At 38.8% G+C, this 24,175-nt stretch overlaps 1 protein-coding gene across 3 annotated transcripts in view; it reads left to right on the forward strand.

The window, feature by feature from the left end:
- The window catches only part of ZDHHC20 (zinc finger DHHC-type palmitoyltransferase 20), a 50,163-nt gene that overhangs the window by 2,814 nt on the left and 23,174 nt on the right, over positions 1–24,175 (forward strand). For 2 of the 3 annotated variants that reach the window (XM_068930246.1, XM_068930247.1), the window contains exons 2-3: positions 16,268–16,294; positions 22,452–22,546. In XM_068930246.1, the coding sequence (XP_068786347.1) occupies positions 16,268–16,294; positions 22,452–22,546 (122 nt within the window). Of the gene's footprint in view, positions 1–15,525; positions 15,673–16,267; positions 16,295–22,451; positions 22,547–24,175 lie in introns of those variants that run through there. The other variant, XM_068930248.1, reaches the window with a different exon arrangement.

Raw genomic sequence — 24,175 nt, forward strand, 5'->3', positions numbered from 1 at the left:
AGCCTCTGTTTCTCTTGGCAAGCATGTTTACTTTCTTCCTGTGCTCCATATGCTTTATTTTGGTTTGAGAATTACTGCACTGGGTACTATGAGGAAGAGCAAGGATATGCCTTTAGTGCACCACTAATAAATGAAGTGTCAGTGTTCTCTGCAGGTGTGCACACACAGCAAGTGCAGAAGTAGGGCTTGCAATTTGTTGCACTTCTGAGTCCCTTTCCTTGGAGAAAGACGCAGTATGCAAGTGACATATGACTGAGTAAAGGCCACTGAATGACAGATGGAAGAAGGGAAGTTTAAAAAAAAAAAAAGAGAGAAGACATAATAGAAAACTTGGAGTAAATACTGTGAGTAAAACAGAAGCTGAAGCTACATAGACATCAGTGACTTTTTCAAGGGTATTCCTAAAGAATAGCTAGTTGTTGTGAAACTAACAACACAAGGAGACAGGAAGAAAGAAAGGCTTAATTTCTCCAACTATTTCTCCCATCCTGGTTTTTTTTTTTCCTTGCAGTTCCTGCTCACTGTATTAAAGGCTAAACATATGTATTCAGTTAGTGAGAAACCAAGCTTTTGTGTCACAAAATGTTCCTAATAATCAAAGAGGTATATGGTAGAGTAAGGTTGGGGTTGCTTTTTTATCACATCACCCTTTTCCTTTCAGTTTTGCTTCTTTGTACAGCTTGCCCCACCCTGTTCTGCTATGTTCACGTATTGCCCAAGTTCTTGGTTTTGGTGTCTGGTAGACTCAGACTTGCTCTGTAATTCATGGTTTTTATGTATTTACTTGATTATACCTCTTCTATAGCCATAAATTATATTATTTAGGTACTAGTGTAAACACTTAGAAGGACTGGTATGGAGGACATGGAAGGAGATTCACAGTGTGAGCTCTTCTGTTGTTTTCTGCCCACTGAAACTGCCAGCATCGCTATCTCTCTGAAGCATTGCTGTTGCACAGTAGTAAACGTTGGCTTGTATAGACCACTATTGCTATGTAATTGTGATCCCTCAGGTAAAGTAGTTATTAAGCTAATTGGAAAGGTTAAAAAAAAAAACAAAAAAACCATTTCTCACCAGCTGCATAGGAGTTAAGGGAATGTTAGGAGAGTGAAAAAAAAATCTATGAACACATGTAACTGAAGGAACTGCAGAAGACTTGAGGCAATATCTCATTCACATTTTCTTTAAATGTTTTCAAGTGGAAACAGATGAATGACCACTTTCTTCCTAAACTGTGTTTTTTACATATAACTTGCACTGAGCTCTGTTTGCAAGAACTGATAACCAATGTTTTTAAATAGCTTTTCATTAGTTTAAATCTACCTTATGTGCTCTTTCTTTCTATCAAAACATGTTTTGCTTTCAAGATTGCTTTGTAAACAATGGCTGTATTCTATGTTGATAGTGAATTGAGCTGATTGTTTCTGGTTTCCACATCCCTCAGAAACTCAGAATTTGTGATCTCTTCTCTTGCGGATGGTTTTCGTTTATGGCCAACTTACATTTTAGTGCCAATCCCGCCATCTTCTAAACCTTTTTATAGGTGGTTAGCTTTAATCCAGGCAGGTTTGACCATGATCAGAAGACACTATCTTGATGCAGGTAGTAGGAGCTGATGAGCGAGGCCAGTCCATCTCCTGCCAGGCAACCAACCCTTTTGCTAAAAAGCTAGCAAAATTTGGCCATGCAATATGCACTGCTAGGAGCTGCGTGAGAGAAAGAAGTTATTTCCGGATGAGTTGCCTGCAGATCGTTACTGAGGTGTATTGGCTGATTTTATTAAAAAAATTAGTCTTATTCGGGTTATCGTTTTTACTTCTATTGCTAGCACTATATGTTCTGAGAAGTGTAGTCCTGGCTCTTCTGCTGGGTGATACTTATAAAGAGATCTGCTTTTTTAAGCAGTTACCACTCTTGAAGTTTGCATAAGTGTTTTCATCCTTAACGTTTTCCAAAATCTGTACAAAATAAGTTTGGAAAATTGGGATTCTGAAGACCACTAGAGTAGTTAGTTGCATGTTCTTTCATTTTTCTTTCATTGCATCTACTTAAGAAAGGCTTTGGGGTGTTTTTTTTTTTTAATACTGTGTAATGTCTAACGAGTCTAAAATCTTGGCAAAGAAAGTGTTTGTAATTTGGGATTCCTAACTGTGTGTTAATGATACAAATGTAACTCCTTCTTACTATTCTAGGAGACTGCAACAGCTCTTCTAAGTAAAGAGTTCTCTGATTTTTCCCCAAAGCGTAGTCCACATAAGAAGCACATGCTGATCTGTTGTTTGAAGAATCTGTTGCATAAACAAAGGAAAAGGAATTCCATCTGCCTCTGTGGAAGATATCTGTACTAAAAATGTTAATGCAGTAGCTAACAAGAATGGCAAGGTCATATTAACAGTAGCATGTTGGTAACTTCTGATTTTTGACTCCAGAAAAAGCTAAAGTATCAACAGTATAGCACAGTATTTGCATGTTATACATGCAAAAACATCCCAGTAGGAAAGGAGGCTACTATTCAAGAAAATGAGCAGCTAAGTAAACGCTTACTTTAGATCGTTAGTAACAGTTAACTGTGTTTATATGCATCATCTGTGAGTTTCAAAATCAAGAAATTCAACTGTTTTTGAATTGATACTATTTTAGCATCTTAGCTCAGGCATGCATATTATCATCTTATATGAGAACCTCTTCTGCTGCTATGAATAAATGTAATTCCTGTTGAGATACTCAGACTGGATGCAAATGTTTTGACAAATCAGATGCCCAGATTGAGCAGAAAGTTTATCAAGCTACTTATATGGTGCTCCCCACTGTGCTGGTCATACGAGTTTATAAGGAAGGGTGGGCATGTGCCCTTTATATGGTATAAAATGTGCTCCCTTGGCAGTCCTGTAATGAAAACATTGTTCCAAGAGCAACAAAACTAGTTCAGCTTGATTTCTTAGGGAGTTGCCTTGTTTCTGCTTTTTTCTGCTCTTCTGCAGCAGAATAACTTCAGCCTTCTTCCCCTCACCCGCCCGCCCTTCATCTTCAGTCTCTCCCCCACCTCACCCTCTATCTTCAGTTTTCCCCTATATCTGCTAAACATTCCTCGCAGATATGCAGTATCCTTGTTTCTTCTGTCCTTTTTTTTCCTAGTATCATTCGGGCAAGAAGTAGCACAGTGTAGTGGCCGGTGTAGTGATGTTGATTAGCCCTCCAGTAGGCAAAACAGAAAACATGGGAGCTCAAAGCAGCTATTTCCTAAAAGGAAGCGCAAATTTTTCTCTTCTACCCATCCAACAGCTTTCATTAAATTTTCTGAAGTATGATTGATGTGAGACATCCATTGCACTTCAAAACGTGAAATTAGCCAATGGGCTATAAAGTTTTGGGGTAGCAGAGGAGAGGAATTTAGGAAAAGCTGGGAGCTGAGGACAGTTATCTGACACAAACTAAGAGCTCTGCTTGAAGGCTTTCTCTTCAGGCACAACTGCAATCGGCTGGTCTTTGTCTTCACTGGAGCATTTGCTGATTGACTTTTAGATGTGAGCTGTAAAGTTTTTATCTGTTACTTAAAAGGATTTGGCCAGCATGAGTATTAAAGATCATGAAAAGTAACTTCTCTCAATTTTGTTCTCTGATGCCAACTTTAGAAGCCTTGAGTGTGCGTTTGGAGTTAAAACAGTTCTGAATTTAAAATTCATTTCCGCTTTTAATCAGGTTTTATATTACCTCATCTATTAGCATACGACTTTTTAGTCTCCCAGTTTTCCTGGAAAACACTACGCAATAAAAGCACCGGAATTTCAAGTGTATGCTTTAAATAGACATTACTTTGAGGTCATTGGTGCTCAGTGTACTGTGAACTTCAGGTTCTGCTATCTATTGAAATCTAAAGAATGAAAATTTTTTCTCTAGTAGCTTATATTTTTATGAGTTAATGTAGATGTGTTTCCCGTATTCATAGAATTTATGGAGTTACAGAAACAGGTACATGAGCTGAGTTCTTCTTACAACTGCAGCAGGTGAAACACTTAAACAGTACTGGTTATCTTTTACTTTGGAACTTGAGGCTGTCTGTGATGGAAAACAGGAATAGCAGAAATCTTAACTGTCTGTCTAAAATTATTCCTGTAAATGCTGAGGGTTTGCTGGGTTTGATTTTTACCCCATTCAGTACATCAGTGTTTATCCGACTGTGTTTCTTTTTGGTCAACAGATGTCCTACAGCTGATGACAATATATGCTGTATCCAGCATATAGATATCTATGTGTGTGTATGTGTATATATACATATATGTATGTATGTATACGTATATGCTGGATGTATTTTCTTTCCAAATGTTATAAGCTGTAGTTTCCTGAAACAGCTTTTGTGGAGTTCTCAGCTCAGTTATTAACCTGTTTTTTTTTTTTTTTCCTACCCTGATATATATTTTTCCTGTAACAGGGCAAGAATATCCAGTTTTCTCTGACTAGTATGTCTGGAACTTAATAAAAATGTTCAAGAAATAACAATACCCTGCTCCATGAGCTGAGTCTCCAACAGGGTGAATGAGGTGTAAGAGGGATAATGAGACAGCAAGAGATGCATCTCCTCTTTTAGCCACTTCTCCAGTTCCACCCCCTTCTTCTGTCACTGAATTATTTTCTGTGGGATATGTTTAACCCCTCCTGTGCCAAGAAAAAAAAAAGGACTTTTCCTCTCTTCTGCCCCCCTTTCCCTCCCCCCCCCAAAGAAATCCTCTGTGGAGTGTGTCCTGCATAACCTTTGACCATCTCCCTCCTATCTGTGCTAAAAAATCAAATTCTTCCTGCTCTGCAGCCTCCTCCTTTGCAGCATGTCAAACATCTGCTTTTTCCCTTTTCTCAAAAGGCCAAATGGCTCATCCATTCCTTATTCATACTCCCTTTTCAGTATTAACATTGTCTTACTAGTACAAGATTGTTGAAGAAAAATTGATCATTTTATTTCTGTGGCATAATTTATCTTCTCCCTCATCTCTTACACCATCAAAAATACTGCCTGCAAATGTCTCCTTTCGTGGTGATAGCGTTTAGTCACATCCTTTCGGTCATTTTCCAGGCAAATAGTTTCACTGTGTATCATATTAGGACTTCTTGCATTGCCTCTGCAATTTCTATCAGAGTCTCTCTCTGACACTAGATACGTGCAATGTTGTCTTGAACATGACACACAACCAGTTTTAATTGTATGAATTACAGAGAGAGTGAGTTGTTTATATACGTTTTTTGTTTGTGATGCTCACGTTGTGCATCCTTATGTGTTTGTCTTCAAAGTAGGGGATTCATGTGCCTGTATTGTGAAGCACTTAGCAGGGAGATACTTTTTTTTGCTTCTCTGGGACAATTTTCAAGTTGGAAATAGTTCATCTGGAATTAGACAATCTATTACTGCGGAGAGAATGAAACAAAGATTAGATTAAATGAATATAACCTTGAGAGGAACAGACTTGATTTGTTTGAAATGAGCTGAACAGAAAGTCATTTTACAAGTTGATTGACAGTTGTCTGTGGTAGTCTTAAAAACTTAACTTGTGTCTCGGTTGCTGTCTTTTCTTACTGTGAATGCAGAGAATCTTAGTGTAGCATTCTTCCTGACAAGTAGTCACTGTTTTTGGGTTCGTCAAGTTTGGATGAAAAACAGAGAAGTGAAGGGTATCACCACATTACTGGGACTGATGATACCTGAAGGTTTTCAGATCTATGGGTTTGTAACGTTCAGGTTTACCTGAACGTGGCAAAGGAGCCCAAAACAGAACAGAATTGTGTTTTCCGTTTTGAAAAATGATAAATATCTAGCTTGTAAGTCTTTTTCATGGAATCCAGAAAAAGATGCAAGCCATGTATAGGGTATTTCTGGAGATTTATAATTTCTTCCTTTTGTGTGTACATATATTTTCAATCAGTTTCATCTACTGCTTTTTTTTTTTTTTTTTTTTTTTAAACCTTGAATTTAGTCAAGTAATTGCATATAAAGATAGGGCTTGCTATGATATTGCAGGGTAGTTGTCTGCTGTAGTAAAGCCAGCAGTGCAGACTGTAGGCTTGAACTTTTGTAGTAATTCATAATTTAGACGTGTTTAACAAAAGAGAGTTTAAGGACTATTCAGCATTAGTTTCAATTATTTTATCTATTTTACGAGGCTTTCTTTCTGCGGAGGTTCTCAAACTTTTAATGATCCCGTTTGCTCCCTCTTCCCACGTTTGCAGAGGCATCTGGGAGACACTATTGCTAAGAAGCTTTTAGAGTGGAAAAGGAGATATGTTTGTGAGCGGCGATGAGGTCTGGGAAAGCTGTTAGGTAAGCGTGCAATATCAGGAGCTGCGCTTCTGCACCTCAGCTGCTCAGTTTTGGAATTGCAACCTGTCCCGCTGTGTGACAGTGTTCTCTGCTCTCTGCACAGCTTCACTGTGGTCTGCACCTCCTGAGCCCATCCGGTTTTATGTTTCTTTGTAGCTTCTCAGGAAATAGCGGTTTTGAAGGTCGGGGTCATCTTGAACTTGGTTCTAGACATTTGAGAGTGATCATTTTTCTGATCTAACTGCATGCAAGTTAGTGTGTCCTGATTTATGCGTTAAACAATGGCAATCATTTATTGGTCTTCACAAACAAGTTATTTCCCACTAGTGCACTCTCCATTACTTCTACCTGGAAATACAGATACTCTTACAACTGTAGTACAATATACGATATCCTAGGAAGATGATAGCAAAAGTTGATTCTCTTAGGTGTCATGCACATGCATGAAACTCTTTATAAGTTTCTTACTAGGCAGCTTGCCAATCCAGCTGTGTGCCATCCAGTGCTTTGCCACGGGTGCTCTAATGCCTCTCTGAGGTGGTGTAGGCAGTACTGTTTCTTCCCTCGGCACGCGCTGTGTTAGGATCTGTAGTAGTTCAGCCAACCCGTTTACAAAGCACTGAGTTAATACTTGCCAAGAACATGTGGTGAACAGTCAGCAGGCAGGTGAACGTGGAGGATTTTTTTTTTTTTTATGCAGTATTTACTGAATGAAAAATACATAGGCGTAGGTTTTGTTCTCCTGTTTATATATGCCTCCTTCTGTTTACTCTGGAGTCCTTTCTCAGTTTCTGCTAAGACTTTCTGGGGTATCTAGAAATCCCTCTGCAGCAGCTCATGCAGTCTTTCTGCTGCAAGTGAGCTTTTTATGATCCTGGCTGGTCTAGCAGTTAAATAAGATCTGGTGCAGCAAAAGCATGTCCTTCTAATCCTGTCTTCTAGCGAACACTTTCTGTCCTGTTATCCTTAAGGTTTTTTCCCCTCTCCAGCGCCTGGTTCTTCTGTTGTCTTGCTTTTTGCAAAGAAACTAGAGGAAGTAGCTTTAGCTGCAGCCAGGGTTTGTCCCAAGGTATTTCAACCAGAGCAAGCTTTAACGAGTGACGTTTTGTTTCACCAGAAGAACAAGTAGTGAAGCCTCTATCGTCAAAAGATGGCAGCATTTGTTATAAACCAGCTTGATGAGCCGTGTATGGACAGATTCTCCAAATCATAAAAGACTTTGAACCTCTATTAATTCCACCTTTAATATTTACAAGTCTGGTGTTTTAAAGGCATGAATTCCCAACTATTAAACTTTCCCACAACTAATAGACAATGACATGCTTTTCAAAACAAAAATTCCTTCAATGACCCTATTCAAAAGCTGGCTTTAGAAATTTCTTGGTGAAATGTCAATTCTTCATGTCAATTACTATATTATCTGCTATGTTGTTAATGTATTGCTGGCAAAAAATTAACTCTGCTCACCGTAGGCAGTTCTGTATTTAATCTTAGGTGGCAAAGGCTGATCAAAGCTGATCAGCATTACAAAAAAATTTTGAACTTAAAGCTTCATTTGAGAAGTCTGGTAACCTGATGCTTGAGAGAAGATCTGTTTGCTGACCTGTTTGTTTGGTTTCTCCCATTATTAGATGAACTTGGCAACAGCAAAATCTTCCTCTCCAAAAGAGACTGCCTGATAGTTTGTGATGAAATTTATAAGCATTTTTTTTTAATCTAGTCTAGTGTTTGAAGAAAAACTTGCTGCAAGAAGGGTGCATAAGTACAGGAGAAAACTGGATTTGTTAGTAGCATCCTGAGCTGTAAGGTATTCATGACCTTAGTATTCAAGGTAAGTATTGACTGATGATTATAAGTATGAATTAGTGAAGAGGCTTTCTGTTTTGATAAGCAATGATAATTCCCTAATTACCTCAAAATTTTTGGTATGAGAATGTGTTGCTTTTTGAGGGGGTTTTGGGTGGGGGAAGAGGGTTGTTTAGTTTTTTGTTTTTAACTTACATGTATTGATGGTTTCTGGTATTACCTCTAGAACATCTAATCTTGTGAAGGGTATAGAAGACAAACTGGGTACAACACATGATGCTTGGATTCTGTCAACACTAGCTGATTATCTTATTTGTGTCTCATATCTCTTGCAAGTGTTCTCATACAGTGTTAACTACGGAACCAGCTGGAGTTATTCCTAACACAAAAAGCCCATTCACAAATACAGATACTTGAGTGCAGTGTTACTATGAGCTCGATCTGGCCGGCCTAAGTGTAAATACCCCTCCTTCAAATGCAAATGTGATTAATTTGTGTAATTTATGGTGTGGACTTAAGCTGGCTCTACTCAGCTGCTTCTGACTTTCTGTGCCTTTCTTCTCCCGCCCGCATCCCTCCAGGTGCCAGAAGGGGCAGAGGGATTCCTTTACAGCTCACTGACTTATGCAATTGATAGATCTCTTGTCTTTCAAGACGAAAACATGTTTTCTTTTGGCTTTGTATAAGAGCTTAAAGGCAATATTGGAAACAACTTACATGCAGCACTTAAAGCTTTACTGTCCAGTGGTTTGAAAGTGATTGTGATAAGAGCAGAATTTTGGGGGAAGATCTGAAAGAAGAAAGACCAGTAATTTTTCTACAAAGCTGAGGAAATCATATAGAAGTAATTTTAGTATTTAAAATGTATCAAAATGCACCTAGCACTTGTGATTAAATAGCTGATGGAAAAACAAGTTACAAGTTAGGTTTCTTCTGGCGTTTTGTATGTGCAATTATGGTTAATTAAAAGTGAATAGTGCTTTTCAGGGACAACAAAACTCATAAGTTTTTGCAACTGAATAGTAATGGCATATGCTACTTCCAGAAAAAGCTTTTAGTTATGTGGGCTGATAACATATCTTAATACGTTATGGTTCCAAACGCAGACACGGTTATGGGATTGTGAAGATTCTTAACTTGGCAACACTTCTTTCTGCAAACAAACCGAGTGTAGCTCTCGCTTTTGGGATCCTTTGAAATATATAGATACACTGAGGAAGGAAACCACTGACAGGCCTTGGGCATTACTTTTGAGAATTATTTTGCAGAGGCAGAGGTGAGGAGTCATCTGGAGGATTTAGTGGATTCCAGAAGTCAGCTGCCTTTGTAGCTGTGTTCTCCAACTGTGAAAATGGCAAAGCAGAATTTACTGTTCCCAGAATAGACGGTAGAAATCTTTTCAGTTGTCATGCCTTAATTCATTGCCAAATGTAACTCAGTACCCAAGGAGAATCTTGCATTGATTATGCTAATTGCTGCTGTAGCCCTGTTTGTATTTATGCACATACTCTCTGCATTGAGGCTGAAAAGGCCTTGCATAAGTAAAAACTTTCTTTGTTACTATGATAAGAGAATGTTTCCTGGGCAAGAAGCCTTGTGGCTACTCTTCTTCTAGTTAAAGAATTTTGTTAATGTTGTTTTAGCCATACAACAAATTGTAACCATGGTTGGTAACACATAATTTAAAAAAAAAAAAAATAAAGTCCTCACTGTGCAACTGTAAAAGGTTAAAGTGCCTTATGTGGAGAATTAATACACCTTACCTGTCACAGTGAATATGCTTCTTTGAATCCTCTAGCAGTGGAGATGATGGTCGTGATCATAAAATTGCGATGGTGTTTATGCTGGCAAACAAACAAACAACCCCCCACTTGCAGCAAGGCATCTCTTCGCTGGCTGTTTTTGTCCCCCTTTTCCCTCCATCTCAGATTTTTCCTTCCTTTCCGCTCCCCCCAATGCCTTGAAGGCATCCATCACGTGGTGATCACTTGAAGGCAGCGTCACTTGCTCGAGTGATGTTGCTCTGCGGTGTCCATGAGGAGTCTGGGCTCTAGCTTATGTGCTTGTGGAAATTACTACACTACTTTAAGTTATTAGTGGCCCCTGGCAGACTTTCTTTCCCATCTTGTGACTGACTCTGTAAGCCAGGACAGCAAAAAGGCCATTCACTGACGTCTTCATCAGTGTAATTCTCTGCTGTTTGTCTGCACTCAAACTTGCCTTCAAGCTTAAACTTAAGATGATAGACTGAATTGGAGTGCCTGGGGAAGGCAAATGCTCACTTTTACTACTTCTGTCTCCTGCAGGAGGGTGGGTAGATATTTGGGTAACTTCTTACACCCCTGCAGTAAGAAGAGGTGTCCATTACAGATGATGCCTTTGAGGTAAGTGTTGTGCGGGACCTTCTGGGTGATGGTGCGCCTGTGCTGCAGACCGGTCCTGGAAAGTGTGGGGGCGCGCAGTGCAGCAACTTGCGTTTCTTTATGCTGATGTGGCACAAAGGCCTGCGGAGCCACTCCTCCTGCTTCGCATTTCAAAAAAATGTCTCTGCTTTATTAATGGCCTAGCAGTGCATTGGGGAGAAACCTGCGTCCTGTTGCTGGTTATCCTGAGTAAAAATGCCATCAAGCCAGCAACATGTTAAGGTAAAACAGTTGTAGCTTGGTATTTCTGCCCAGGACGTTCATTCTAGCCGGTGACAAGACATGTATGGGATTCCGGGCCCCCATAGCCTTTCAGCAGGGAAAGGCTGTGTGTGCATTGCTTGGCAGCATCTTATTGTGTTGGCTTTTGGCCACGTGATGCTGTCAGCTCTGTGATCTTGAGTCATTTGTCTAAAAACAACTCCCTGCTGCATAGGGAAGAAAGCACTAGTAGGTGACTGCCAGTCAGGAAACAAGAATCGCTCGGTTAGCAAGGTCACAGAAGTATGTCTTTTGGAGACCAGTGGCGAAGTGCTAAGGTCTTAGTGCAGTGACACTGCCTGCGTCTGTAACAGATGTGAAATGAGTGTTTGGTCATATAAATGCACTAAATGCCTGTCCCAGTTGTGTCAGTAAATAGTGTTTCTACCATGTTTATGTGAATGATTGAGCTTAGTCTGTATTAGCAAATGGAAATTACATTGTCATGAATCTCGTTTATACTTTCTATTCAATACCTTTCTCTGAACAAGTAAAAAACTTGCAATGACATAAGGGGTGCTTACCTTTGTAGACATGGTCATGCCCGTGGGGAGTATCTGTTGAGTTTCAGTACCGGTAACTTCTGGAAATATACATATATATGTATATGTGTGTGTGTGTGTGTATATATATATATAAACAAATATAAAAATTTATATACAAATAACATTTTTATAAAAATTGATCTGTGTGTGTATATGTACATATATATAACATTTAACCCTTTTCCTTAGAAACTGAGAGAAGTTAAGGCTGTACGTCTGGTGAAAGAATACACTTGCACATTTATCACTCTCTTTCCACTCATGAGGAGCGTCAGGCAAAATGTGAAGTTTACTTTTGAGATTCTTGCAGAGACTGTAATACCCGAATATGACTTTGGACAGGAACCTCTGTGTGAGGGCAAAGGAGGAGGGAGGAAATAAGCATTGCGCCTAAGGAACAAGAGCACTTCCTTTTGTATGCTTCTTCGTGTAGCTGAATTTCTTGCTCTGGAAAGAAAGTATCTGACTCTAAAAGAATGGGTTTGACTAGAATAAGCCTTTTAGGGGAGTAGTGTGTGGGTTTGGGATTTTATTTTTTCTCCTCAGCGATTGAGTGAGAATGTGTCTTCCTGTAGCATGCATCTTGTGAGGTCTTGGCAATCGTTTCACCTCTTGGCTCAGAAAGGAGAGTGTTTGGTGGGGTTTTTTGTTTTTTGTTTTTTGTTTTCATATCATGCAGTGATTTGGAAGGTACCTGAATACTTTGTAGTAATCCTGAAAATAAACCTGTAGATGGTAAGCGAGCCAGCTCCCTAAACACACATGTACTTATCAGATGTTCTGGGTGGCTTTCTTGAAGGAACTTTAAGAAATTTTCTGAAGGTGGATGTTCAGCGCTTTCTGAAGTTTGCACCTCTGTCAGATTGTATTTCGAGAGGGAAGCACCCAAAACTGCTAGCTGTTCCTGACAAATGGCATTTTACCCTCAGGCTCATTTATTATACAATCCAATGATGTCCCTTATGCCTGCAGGATTATTTTCTGTGATGTAACGTATGCTTCCACCCCTTTTGATTAATGTGACATAGGCAAGATGAAAGATAACGGAGAACGATTTAAGGAGGAATGGCTAGGAATAAGGAACAGCAGGATCATAAAAGAAAAAGGTACCTTTACTCCCAGGGGTGATCCCAAGCGTCTGAAAACTGCAGACAACTATTTCGTGTGTCAAAAGTCAAACCTGGAATTCCCTTTTTGTCCTCTACCTTGACCAAGTTAAAATGTATTTGAATCCAACCTAATAAAATGCTACATTGTGTATTTTGGAGACACTGGGCTGTAGAAAGTGAAACCACGTGCTTAATTTTGAGTGCTTCATGTTGCAGGTGACCTCAAAGTGTCAGAGAGCCTATGTGTAAGCTGCTTCGTGGTGTGGGACTGTCTGACGTAGCACAGTAGGCCAGTATGTCCCTGGACAAGCTGCAGCAGCATGAAGTGTGGTGTAGGCCAGTTTCCCTCTCTTCGCAGGGAGGCTTCACTGAGCTCCTTCCTTAGACCACCTCCGATAGCCAAGGTTCAGCTCTGCACTGCAGTCAAACAGATGAGATACGTTCACGTTATTCGCAGACCTTCAGTGCTATAACACTGAAACACTGAATCCTTTGGAATTATGAGGCTGTTGTGGAAACTAGCTGTGTGCACGAGTATATACTTCTAGGCTCTTTGCAGGGCTGAAGTAAACTGCAGTTGTCACTACCTAGCTGTATTTTTATCCTTTTGTAGCAGTATCTTGCTTGAACTTTTTAAGACGTCTCTAGAAACCAAAGAGCTAATATTAAGAAGCCAATCCTAAGAATGTTTTTGCTTTTATTTTTCTTTTTGTAGCTGAGCAATAGACTGATAAAGGAAGTGTTTTGAAATTGTGAAAACAAAAGCTGATTTGCAGTGCTTACATTTCTGAAATATGACAGGCTTGTCTTGCCTGCAGTGCTGAAGGTACTAGGTTGTGCTGGTGCATCTAATCTAATGAGCAGTGCTGTTGCCTCCTGGTATTAACATATAAATCACGTGCTATGGTTATTTTGTTCCAAAAAATCAATAAGGAAAAAGGCAGCACCGCTTGATGTCTGTCATCCTGTCCCTCCCGCAAAAAGAAACCATGTTTTAGAAATGTTTAAAGTGGAAGTGGTATCCATTTCACTGGAAGCTGACAACATTATCTAACGAGTTAGAAACAACAGAGGAGGAAGCCGAAAATTGAGCTGAACTTGTAACTGAAACTGCAGGCTGGAGTGGTGGGACGCAGTGGTAATGTCTTGTTCTGCTTTTTTTTTTTTGGTTTTTTCCTGAAGCAGAATTCGAAAGCTAGAATAGTTTTCTTGATGGTACAAAGCTGCCTGTTACATTGCAGCCTAACAAATGCTTACGGTTCTGCTTTATGTAAAGATTAAATATTAACTTATTTGAAGGAAGTCTTCATGTTACAGGATAAAGATGGCGTGAAACTGTTGACTTATTTGCCAAATGACTGTGGACAATTACTAGGCTCTGTGCCTCAGCGTTGCTCTTCATTTAATCCATCTGTGAATGGGAGTAATATCAGTGAGAGGGAGCCCATGTTAGGTAGGATTACAGCTATTTGTTGAGGTCGGGGCATGCCTTCTCCCAGAACTGTCTGTGACCTGTAGAAGCAGAGTCAGAAAATTTACATGCCCTTCTGAGGCAGAAGGGAACTGGCCATCTCTAATTTTTTATTTAATGTAATGATGGTGAGATAGAATGAAAATCAGAAGTGTTTCACTGTTGGGTTTTACTTCAGACTGCAGGAATTTGCCAAACTAAAATTGTTCTGCACGGTCTAATAGCTCTGCGTTCTGACCTAAGGGACCTAGGTAAGAACGAGAAAATTATCTTCCTGGTGCTGTGAAGCTTTAATTAATGTTTATGAAGTTACTTTAGGGATTTTTGATGAAGTCTCACAGGTAATAATATGTGATGTAATGTTAAACTTTTTCCTGCATGTAGAAACTGCTCATTATTTTGAATCTTCTAGCATCAAATTGACTCTGAATTTCGTGTTTTGTACTAACAGCAGAAGTGAGACTACAGATTACGGAACCCTTCAGCCAGAATTACCCTTTTAAAATCCTGTAATTTCATAGATAACGATGTTCTCCTATGTCATTAGAGGATTATTAAGAATTTTTTTATATTTCTTGTCTAGGGAAATGCATGTTTGTCCAACTCTATGCAGAGATGTTTACTTAAGATAGAGCAGGAGCCAGTGACAAAGCTTAGTCTAAAATATGCTGGTAATTTTTGAAGCTGAGCAAACAAACTTTATCTAGCAACCTTGTTTCAATTTCCACCTTTTTTTATCTCATCTTCCCCTTCTTGTGTTATGTTGAGTTGTTTAAAAACTTTAATATTAACAAGGAAATGAAGATAAAACACAAAATAAAATTTTAAAGCAAAACGTGTATAGCATTTGCTGTAAAAATAAGGACGTCCGTAGCTTGCAGTAGAGTAATACTGAAACTATTGCATGACACAATTCTAATATATACATGCTCTGCAGGTAGGCAGTAATGTGCCTCAGGTCTGTTTTTCTGTGTTGACTGTGCTCTAGACAGAAACCCAGGAGGAGGGTGTGCAAGTATGCATAACTAATGTGAAATTAAGCTGTTCTTTAGGATTAACCTCCTTTAGTTTGAAACCAACCGTGTTCTGTTCTAAGCGATAAATTCCCTCCTCCTTTAGGGGAAGGAATCGAAACCTTTTCCATTAACTTCCTAGAGGCCTCCGTGGGCAGATAGAGGGTGCTGAGTGAGTATTTTAAGAGATAAAAATCACCTTTCTGAGCAAAAAGGGAAAATCTGTATGTTGAGGTATCACCTCATTACATCTCTTTGCTATAAAAAGAGGCTAGGTTGCATAATATAGTTGCAGACTCCTTTGCTATAGATATCTACCGTTAAGTGAGAAACATGCCACCGCTGTGACCAAAGTAGTGTCGAAGCCCTGCAGAGTTAGGTCTGTAGCGCGCATCAGGAAAAAGCACTTCTGCACTTGTGCGCAGACTGCAGAAATGTCAGAGCTGGCGGCAAGAGGAGACGATCGGAGAGAGGTGAGCCGCAGCAGGCGGGCAGTGCTCTGCTGACCTTTTGCTAGTGTTGATGACGAGAAGCTTAAATTTGCTTTATTAGATGAAGAGACAGGAAAAGATCCCTTCCTTATTGAATTTCAGGAATTCAGTGTCTGAGCGAGGAGAGTGGTAAGAACAGAGTGACCAATAAGGGCGGCTGCTTTCTGTTCAGCATTTTACATGTCCTGATGAATGAACCGTGAAGGTTTTGGAGAAGCCTGAGAGAAGAAGGATGCCCAAGTCAGGCAGGTACACAAGGTAGATTTGAACAGTAGAACTTGCTGTTGGGATAAAAAGAAATGACAGTGTAGGAGAGGAGGAAGTGGAGAGGTTTTAACTGTGCCTCAAGAATTCAGGTCAGGGGAAGAAAAATCAAAAATAGGTTGTGACAGGGAAGAGAGAAGTGCTGGAGGAATGCTTGAGAGAGACATAAGTAGAATACAAGTAACGTGGTTTCGTAGGGACTTTCGTAAGAACTTCTTTTATTTCATTTACTGCCTTCCAACTGTATACCTGTGAGTTTTCTTTTCTTTAAGTGCCTCATAAGCCATGGTAGGTGCATATCTGAAAGGCAACATGTATGAATTATGATCTAGTTAATGTCTGTGAAAAGGAATATGCTTGCTCAGTTAGAGTAGGGAATGGAATCTCTTCAAGCTCTTCCACGGACTCACCAGTCAGTCCTCAGTGACTGGAAGAAGGAATATTAATTCCCAGAGGGGTAGGGCAGCTCCATTAACAGCTGAAGCATACTTTGGGACAAGTCAGCTATCTCCACTTTTAACTAAACCTTGATTCAGTACAGATTTACTTACCACGTTGTTTTTTTTTTTTTCTCTTCCAGTTACCATTTCCTCGACTGCAGAAAAAGGTAATATTTTTAATGTTTTTTGAAGATTTGAATAACTTGTTGTACACTAGTATTATGGATTATAGATTTTAAATGTATCCCTTTATGTGTGAAGTCTCTGTAGTGAGTAAAATGGTGCTAAAAAAACAGGTAAATATTGGGAGGTCTAGTTTGTTGAGTGTCTAGTACCAAGAACTTGAGATCATGACAAGACCTGTGAGTAATGCAACCATGATTTAGATTTGCAAATATTTTTAAACAGTTTAAGTTTTAGTGTTTAAAATAGCACCTTCTCGGAAGAGAAAAAGGAGAAGACAGAAAGAAATGCAGCAAATCCACAAGACCATTTTCTGTTTATTCCTGAAAGGATGTTGAATATTCATCTTACCATCTTCCTCGCACCCTATGACCTGAACCACTTTGGAAGAATTGTGGTTCTACTGCTTGCTGTTTTCCAAACAGCTTACCAAATTCCTCAAAACTTCATTCTTTAGGATTGGTTAGAACTGAGCAAACGCACAATCATTTCAAAAGTGACCATACAGTATAATTTTAAATGTCCAGATAAAATGGTTACGGCCTCGTATTGACAAATTCTACTTCAGTCTTAATATTGCATTTGGCAGGTGTGTGCTATAGTGGGTAGTATTCATAGAAATACAAATTGACTAAAGAACTTCCAGAAGTCTCGCTCTCCCACTTCTTTTAGTTATGAACAAAAGCTAGACTAAAAGGATCGTTCCGTTCCAGAAGTTCAAATTTTATTTTCATAAAACTCTGACCTTTTTCGGCAGAAACAGAGAATGACTGGTAGGATTTCTGTTTGAGAGTTCACTTCCGCCTATGGTGGGTGGAGTTGAGTAGTCATCCCGTTTTTATAATAAGTGTAGGTTTGCAGTTCCACTGTCCACAGTGTGCTGACTTCAGAGTATGAGACCATTGGTGACAGTCTGTCATCTCTTGCATAAAGAGAGGGGAATTTAGAGGTAACCCTCCAGTTTACTTCCTGGTAGGGAACATCCAGGGAAAACTGAAAGGGAGGAACCTTGGTAGAATCTGTTCATCTTTTAATGAAGAGGTGAAAGAGTGGAGAACCACCCAAGCTCTTCAAGGCAGAAGCTGTTTTACCCTGGGTTTTTACAGCACATTGGAGAGCCAAGCGCCATGAAGACTTCAGGAAACTACAGATTACTATGGTGCTTTACTGTTGACTTTTATATGGATAGTTTTACTTCCCAGTTTCTTTTGTGGAAGGCAAGATCCATGCCTCCATTAAGGAAGCCTGTCAAAACAAATGCCGTTGGCGCAGTATAGCGAGATCTCTGGCTTTAATTCAGATGCAGTGCCCATCCGAATGAAGCAGGCTGCCTTAGATCTACTGGAGAAGAAAAACGCTTAATTAATTAATGAGACTGGCAGTATCTTTGAAACCTGACTGTTAGGCTTTTAACAATGGTTACTTGCGTACTTGTTGTACCTTCAGTTCTAAGGAATGCCGCAGGTATCCTGCAGACGTATTTCTCTGATCTTCAGATCAGAGTTTGATCCGAAAATGAGGTATTAAATCTTCTCCATTTGAAATCTAAAGTTCTCATAAGCTTTATAAAGTTTTTATAAGCAGAAAATAACATCAAAAGAGAATTACGCTTAATGGCCAAGGTAGTATGTAACATTCCAGTGTAAATCAATAGTGTGTATCCTAACAAATATATTTTTGCTTCATATTTCTGTGTATTGTGTTCAAATCCTTTTACTGTAATATTTAATTGCAACTTTTGATTTAATTAGTGGTGGTTTCTTCACCTGCTTAGAGCTGTTTTCCTGTCTGTAATTTCAAATGCTTGTGCAGATTTTTATCTGCTAGGAAAAGGCAAGAAAGTCAACTCTGCATCTCTCTTAATATAACATAGTTCTGTTATGTATTGTAACCCCTCTGTAATCTGACTCTGTTTGGAGTACTATTAAGAGTAATTCTGAAAAGGGTGTTAAGAGCAGATCTTAGGAGGATGCTAAGAGCAGATCTTATGACATTGCCCTCCTAAGGGCATAAATTATGATCTAATATGCATCAATGCCTGTGAAGAGAAATGATTTCACTTGGTCACGGCGTGGTACCAAGTCTTCTGGATTCCCTAGTGCAGACAGGGCTTCTTCATGAATCTTGCAAAACCAGCAGATGTTGAAGACTTTTTTACTTTTTTTTAAACTAGCTTTAATTACAAGAAAATGAGCTGAAAGGAATGAAGCCATTTTATAATAGTACTTGGAAGTGATGCAAGATGCTTCAGGGACTAGTCTCCGTAGGAGCTGTTGCTACCCCGAAAGGGTGGGTAGGTGGACTGCAAAAGTAAAGCTGTCGAAAACGGTAGCTTCCCTCCCTCTCTTGTTTCTTGGGCGGCACTGACAGGACAGACCTCTCCAGTCACAGGAGGAATGGACAGCACTGGAGCAGGAAACGAAGCTGGAACTTATTCAGTGCTGGGCCATTATGGACTGCTTTTTGCAGGGTCTTTCTCCTCTGAGTGTTGCCCAGATGGGGGCTATCACCAGAACTTCTGTAAAAGTCTTGTTTTACCTTGAGGTGTCCCTCTGACTGTTGAGCACAGGCCCTTGACTTTTAATGATGCTGACAGGTTGCAAGATCTCAGTTATTGCAGAAAACAGTGTTGTTAAAGTGCTCTTGCATTTGCAGGTGCCTCTTTTATTTTTACTAAATACTGGTAGCACTACCACAGATTTGTACTCTTGCTGCAGCTAGCTGTGCTCTCTGTTGGTCTGTTAGTCTGTGTGTTATCAGGGCATTTACAGCCTATCACAAGACTTTAAGGTTCTGCTCTTTGAAGTATTGTGTGTGCACTAAAAATAATCCTTCAAAAAACTTGGATTGTGAGGGTGATTTTTATGGACGGAATGAAACTGTCTAAGTTAGTTTTCCTGTGCTCTACTCTCTGCTGTATCCCACTTCCGCTTTCCTTCTATTCAATTCCTCTTACTCCCTTCTCCCCAAAAGTTTTGATTTGTATAGCTGTTTCCAGTGCAATTTTATGTTGGTTTTTCTCCTCTCTTCCAAACAGCTTTCTTACACTTTAATTGCTTAACCATATTATGTTTGAATGTGTATAGTACATTTTAACAGAAGATAGTTTCTTATTATGTGGTGCCTAGCCCAGGGAAACATGAGTGCTTGCCTATGAGGATAACAGTTTTAGGATTCTGCAGAAAAAAAAAGGGTTTTCTGTTTCGCATCTTCATTCAGTTTCACAGCTGAAAATTTGCCCTGTCTCTCTATGACTGGAGGAGTCAGAGGCAAAAAGTACCTTCACAAAAAAAAGTTCTGGAAGAAATATTTCAAATATATATATATTTTTTTTATTGTAATGAACAAGGAAATCCTGAAAGTTGACAAATTAAGACTGTTTTCTATAAATGTGCACATGCATTTTTTTGGGAATTCCTGAAATTTACAGTCGCTCTGCCGTCCCTGTAGTATGGAATTTAACTTCTTAAAGAACTCTCTTTGTCTGCACAGAGAAGTATGTCAGGTGTCCTTCTAATATAAGTGAGGATGATGTAAATATTCTGTGTAACTTCTTTTCCTGGGTTTGCTGTCTGGCTTCATGCAGCTATTTTCTCTTGGCAAATGGTAAAAGCAACTGTTAAGAGGAAATAAGATTGGAAAAATTCCTGGATCATAAAGTCTGGATCTCTGGTCCTTAAGTCAACTATATCACATAGACCAACTCAAGAACTGATTGAGCTCTATCCTAAAGCCACCAGCGTTCTGTTGCCACTGTGACTCTAATAGCAGGGATCTTCCAGGTTACGTTCCTCTGATGATTGGGATAAGATTTCCGAACAATTTTTCACTCACAATCGGCTCTCATCTCAGGGTGCAGTCGTCTTCCTTCTTGGTTTGTGGTTTTTAGTCTCATTGATGACGACCACTGCCTTCCACAGTGGGACAATACTTTGCAGTTTCTATTGGAAGTACGTCTCTTGATGCATCCTAAGAAATTAAATAAAATTCTGTAGGTCACTTATCAAATGCTTTACTATAACCTATACTGGAATTATGGCATCTTCTTTATCCAAACAGGTTAGCTAGTTACATGCCACAGGTAAAACTGTCTTCATTTCTGTTTTTCCTTCAAAATCTATTTTAGAATCATACATAATAGCATAGAATCATTCAAGTAGGAAGGGACGTTGGGAGGCTGTTTGGTCCAACCTCTTGCTTAAAGCAGAGACAGCACTTAACTCGGAGCATGTTGTCTAGGGCTGTGTCTCGTTGAGTCTTGAAAACCTCCAAGAATGAAGATTAGACAAATTGACCTTCAGTTGCTCAAAAAATTTAAAATTTAATCTAATTAAGGGAGGGAAAGTACTTTTGTTATTGTTCAGCTGTGGAAAAGGTGCTAGTTATTGTTACTGGAGTACAAGTGAGACAGGCTTCAGAATTTAAAAGATACTGATGCACTTGAAAGTTCTTTATATTCTCAGCTACTGAGACTGGAAATAGGCTTCTTAGGATTTCAGGGGGAAATTAGGTTAAATACCTGACCTTTCTTATGGTTGTAATCGTAACGCTGTTAACTTCCCTTTTGCCTGCTTCCATTTGATGGGACAAGGAATGTTTTTAGGAAATGGATGGATGATGGAGCTGCTTCAGTTGGGATTGTCTGCCTTATTTAAGCACGTAAAGTTTGGATGTCCTAATGCTATATTTCTCTTAGTATCTAACCTTCTTTCAAAAGAAAGAAATATACACCTTTAAAGACCTGAGGGAGGCTTTCAAAGGCAACTATTCCTTTGTTTACTAGGACTTCAGACCTAACTGCTTCAAAATTGGGTAACGGAGAGGGTGTGGAATCAAATCCAGCCCCTCTAGCTGAGTTCATACTGTGGAAAACTGATATCTTGATTCCTCTAGGAAGAGAAGGCATTTGCTTAACCAAACTGAGGCCACTTAGTTGCAGCAACTTAAGTAGCTCAGTTTCCTGATCTATTGGACTTTTTTTTTTTTTTTTAACTCAGCTACTTTGTTAATTAGGTCCTAAAATTTAACCTTCTGCTGTTTGAAAATTTTTTTTGAAAGTTTCAGTATCACACACTCTGCTTCTCTTTAACGTGTTGAAGCTCGCCTTTATTTCGTTTGCACAGATCTGATAAAAAACTTAATACCTCTCCAGCCTTGAACGTTTCAATTGAGCTTTGAGATTACCATTACTGATTTAAAAAAAAAAAAAAAAAAAAAAAAGTGAAGGACATGAAGTTCTGCCTGTAGTAAGGGTTGCAGGCTGTAGCCTTTGCAACAGTTGCAACGCTTAATCCTGAAGTCCGCTAACCATAAAATGTTCGCCGCTATACATTTTGATTCTTGGAAGAACTTATCAGAAGACCCCTTTAAATCTAGTCATAGTATATGGAAAATGGAGAGAGTGATACAGTAGCTTTTTAGAGTGGACGCAGACAAGGAATAATGTCTATGAATGTTTGTCTGAAGGTATGCTTATCGGGCTGTTTAGAATTTCATCTTTATCTTTGTAAGGAAAGGTAAGTTGTGATATTGCCCTCCATAACATTGTTTTTTTATTTAATGATGTTTAGACTTTAGCGGGAAGGTGATGATTTAATAATGCATATGGTGGACTTGATTATAAAGCAAGTTGACTGTATGCGTACGTTTAAGATGTTCTTTGATGTGTTCACTTTCCTGGGGTGTAGTAGTGGTTATTTTTCCTGGTCTCTCACCAGACGTTGAAGGGTTTTGCACTTTAAATTTAAAGCGCTGTACCCAACATACATGTCTGATAACACTTACCTGACTATCTGTCTTGTTCTTGTTTCATAGCTTCTAGACAGAGGAAACAATGATCCTAATAGGGAAGTCCTCAGAACCAGCATCTCCATAACTATGGAGAAACGGAAAGTCTGAGGGGACCAGAGAGACTCACCTTGAGGACTGATAACTATCACTTTTCTTTTCTTTTCTTTTTTTTTTTTTTTTTTCCAATGTGGGCCCTCCTAGAGTGCTAAATCTACCCAGGCAGAAGTTTAGTGTAATTTAATCTTAACGGGCAATTCATAGTGTAATAGTTTAGTCCTTATCAGGTATAAGTTTCTATCTTTTGTTCTTTTCAGATATATTCACTCAACTCTTACTTGTGTTTTATTGCAGTTGTCTACCTTGTGGTTTTTCATCTGTCGTTTGTCATGTTTGTATGGTCCTATTGGAAGACAATTTTCACATCTCCTGCATCCCCTTCCAAGGAGGTAAATCTGATGTTAGAAAAATGTCAATGCTTTTTTTCCCCCCCCCATTTTTTTTATAAATAGCTGAACTGTTTTCAATGATGAAACTTGTTTGCAGTACTGCATGATTCACCTTTCTATTCTCATTATCTAAAATAGTACAGCATGACAGCATATCATGAATGGAAATCATCAAATTACTCTTAAAACATTGTATCCTATATGTAGTGACATTACCTTATACGAGATATGTGTTTAATTCATCACAAGTTTGACATTCACATGTATATGCTAATGAAATAAAGATATGAAAGTATATCTGGGGTTACAGGGCTTTACTATGCAGTAATTTGTTTATCACGTACAATTTTTAAAACCAGTAAATCAGATACAGTGATGGCATTTTGTATTTCCATTTTAGGCAGTTTTTACCTTTAGGAGGTAAGAAAGTCAGGAACGTAGTGTATACTCATAACTTGGAGGACTGAAGTGCTTAGTAGTAAGTCAAGAGTTAAGATTCAGTGACAGTCTAGAAAGGAATGTATAAAGGGGCTTTACATAATGACAAAAGAACACATGATGACTATAAGAAATTTTGTGTTGAAAGAGAATGGTATTAACTGCAATGAGCCTGAGATGGATAATCTTGATGTCCATTTTCTCTAATGGTGTGTGTGGTACCAAATTAAAAATCATCCCTCAGTTTTATAAAGCTGTTAAATTAGCTAAACTGAGGCTTGGCTTGCTCTGTGGGGGTTGCACGTTCTATTTTTGGCAAGCCTGACTTTCGAATGTCTTAGCCTTAAACGTTTTTGTAAGGAGGTAAAAACATGCTTCTATGGAAAAACAAACACTGCTCTGCAGTGCCTAATTATGTCTTAGATATCTTTATCTTGGAAAGGTACAGGCTGTAAGGTGAGGAAAAAGCAAAGGACTATTCTGCTCCTTAGCTAAACAAAAATAATAGCACTGAATAGTTAAACAAGTGCAGCTTGTCTCCAGGGTGGTGTGGCTGGCTTTTTCTAAGGTGGTTCTGATGATGTTTGGCAGGTTAGCCAACTAAAATGTGATTGGAATTGTGTTACGGATCTTGTAAAGCTGTGTGAACTTAGGCTGCTGGTAAAGCTGATATCTAATAATGTTTACTATCTACTTGGATTCTTTAATAATGGAAACCTTCTTCTGACAGTACCTATACTGAAGTGACAGTAACGTTGTAGCAAGATTTCTATATTCACTGCATGAAAGGGATGGTTTGGGCATATGGCACATAATGAATGTTTCCTATTTTAAGTGTGTGTGTGTGTATGTGTGTGTGTATATATATATATACACACCCATATATATATATATATATATATATATATAACATTTTCTTCTACAATTGTCTTTAAAAGAATCTCAGAAAACATTCTTTTCTCTCTCTAGTAGAGTCCCCTCTGTTCAAGTACCAGTAAATGATTTACACTAGTTTTATTTAAAAACAAAACCTGGCTTCAGAATTTCCCCATTGTACTAGAGTGTTAACGTATATATTTTTAGTTATTTAAATTAGGTATTCTTACAAAACAAATAGCATCCTGTGATCTTACTATTGAACTAAAAAAAGATTCTGCAGCTGCTGTTGTCCTAGTGTAATCCCTGTACATT

Source organism: Struthio camelus, chromosome 1, assembly GCF_040807025.1.
Source record: "Struthio camelus isolate bStrCam1 chromosome 1, bStrCam1.hap1, whole genome shotgun sequence".
Taxonomy (NCBI): Eukaryota; Metazoa; Chordata; class Aves; order Struthioniformes; family Struthionidae; genus Struthio; species Struthio camelus.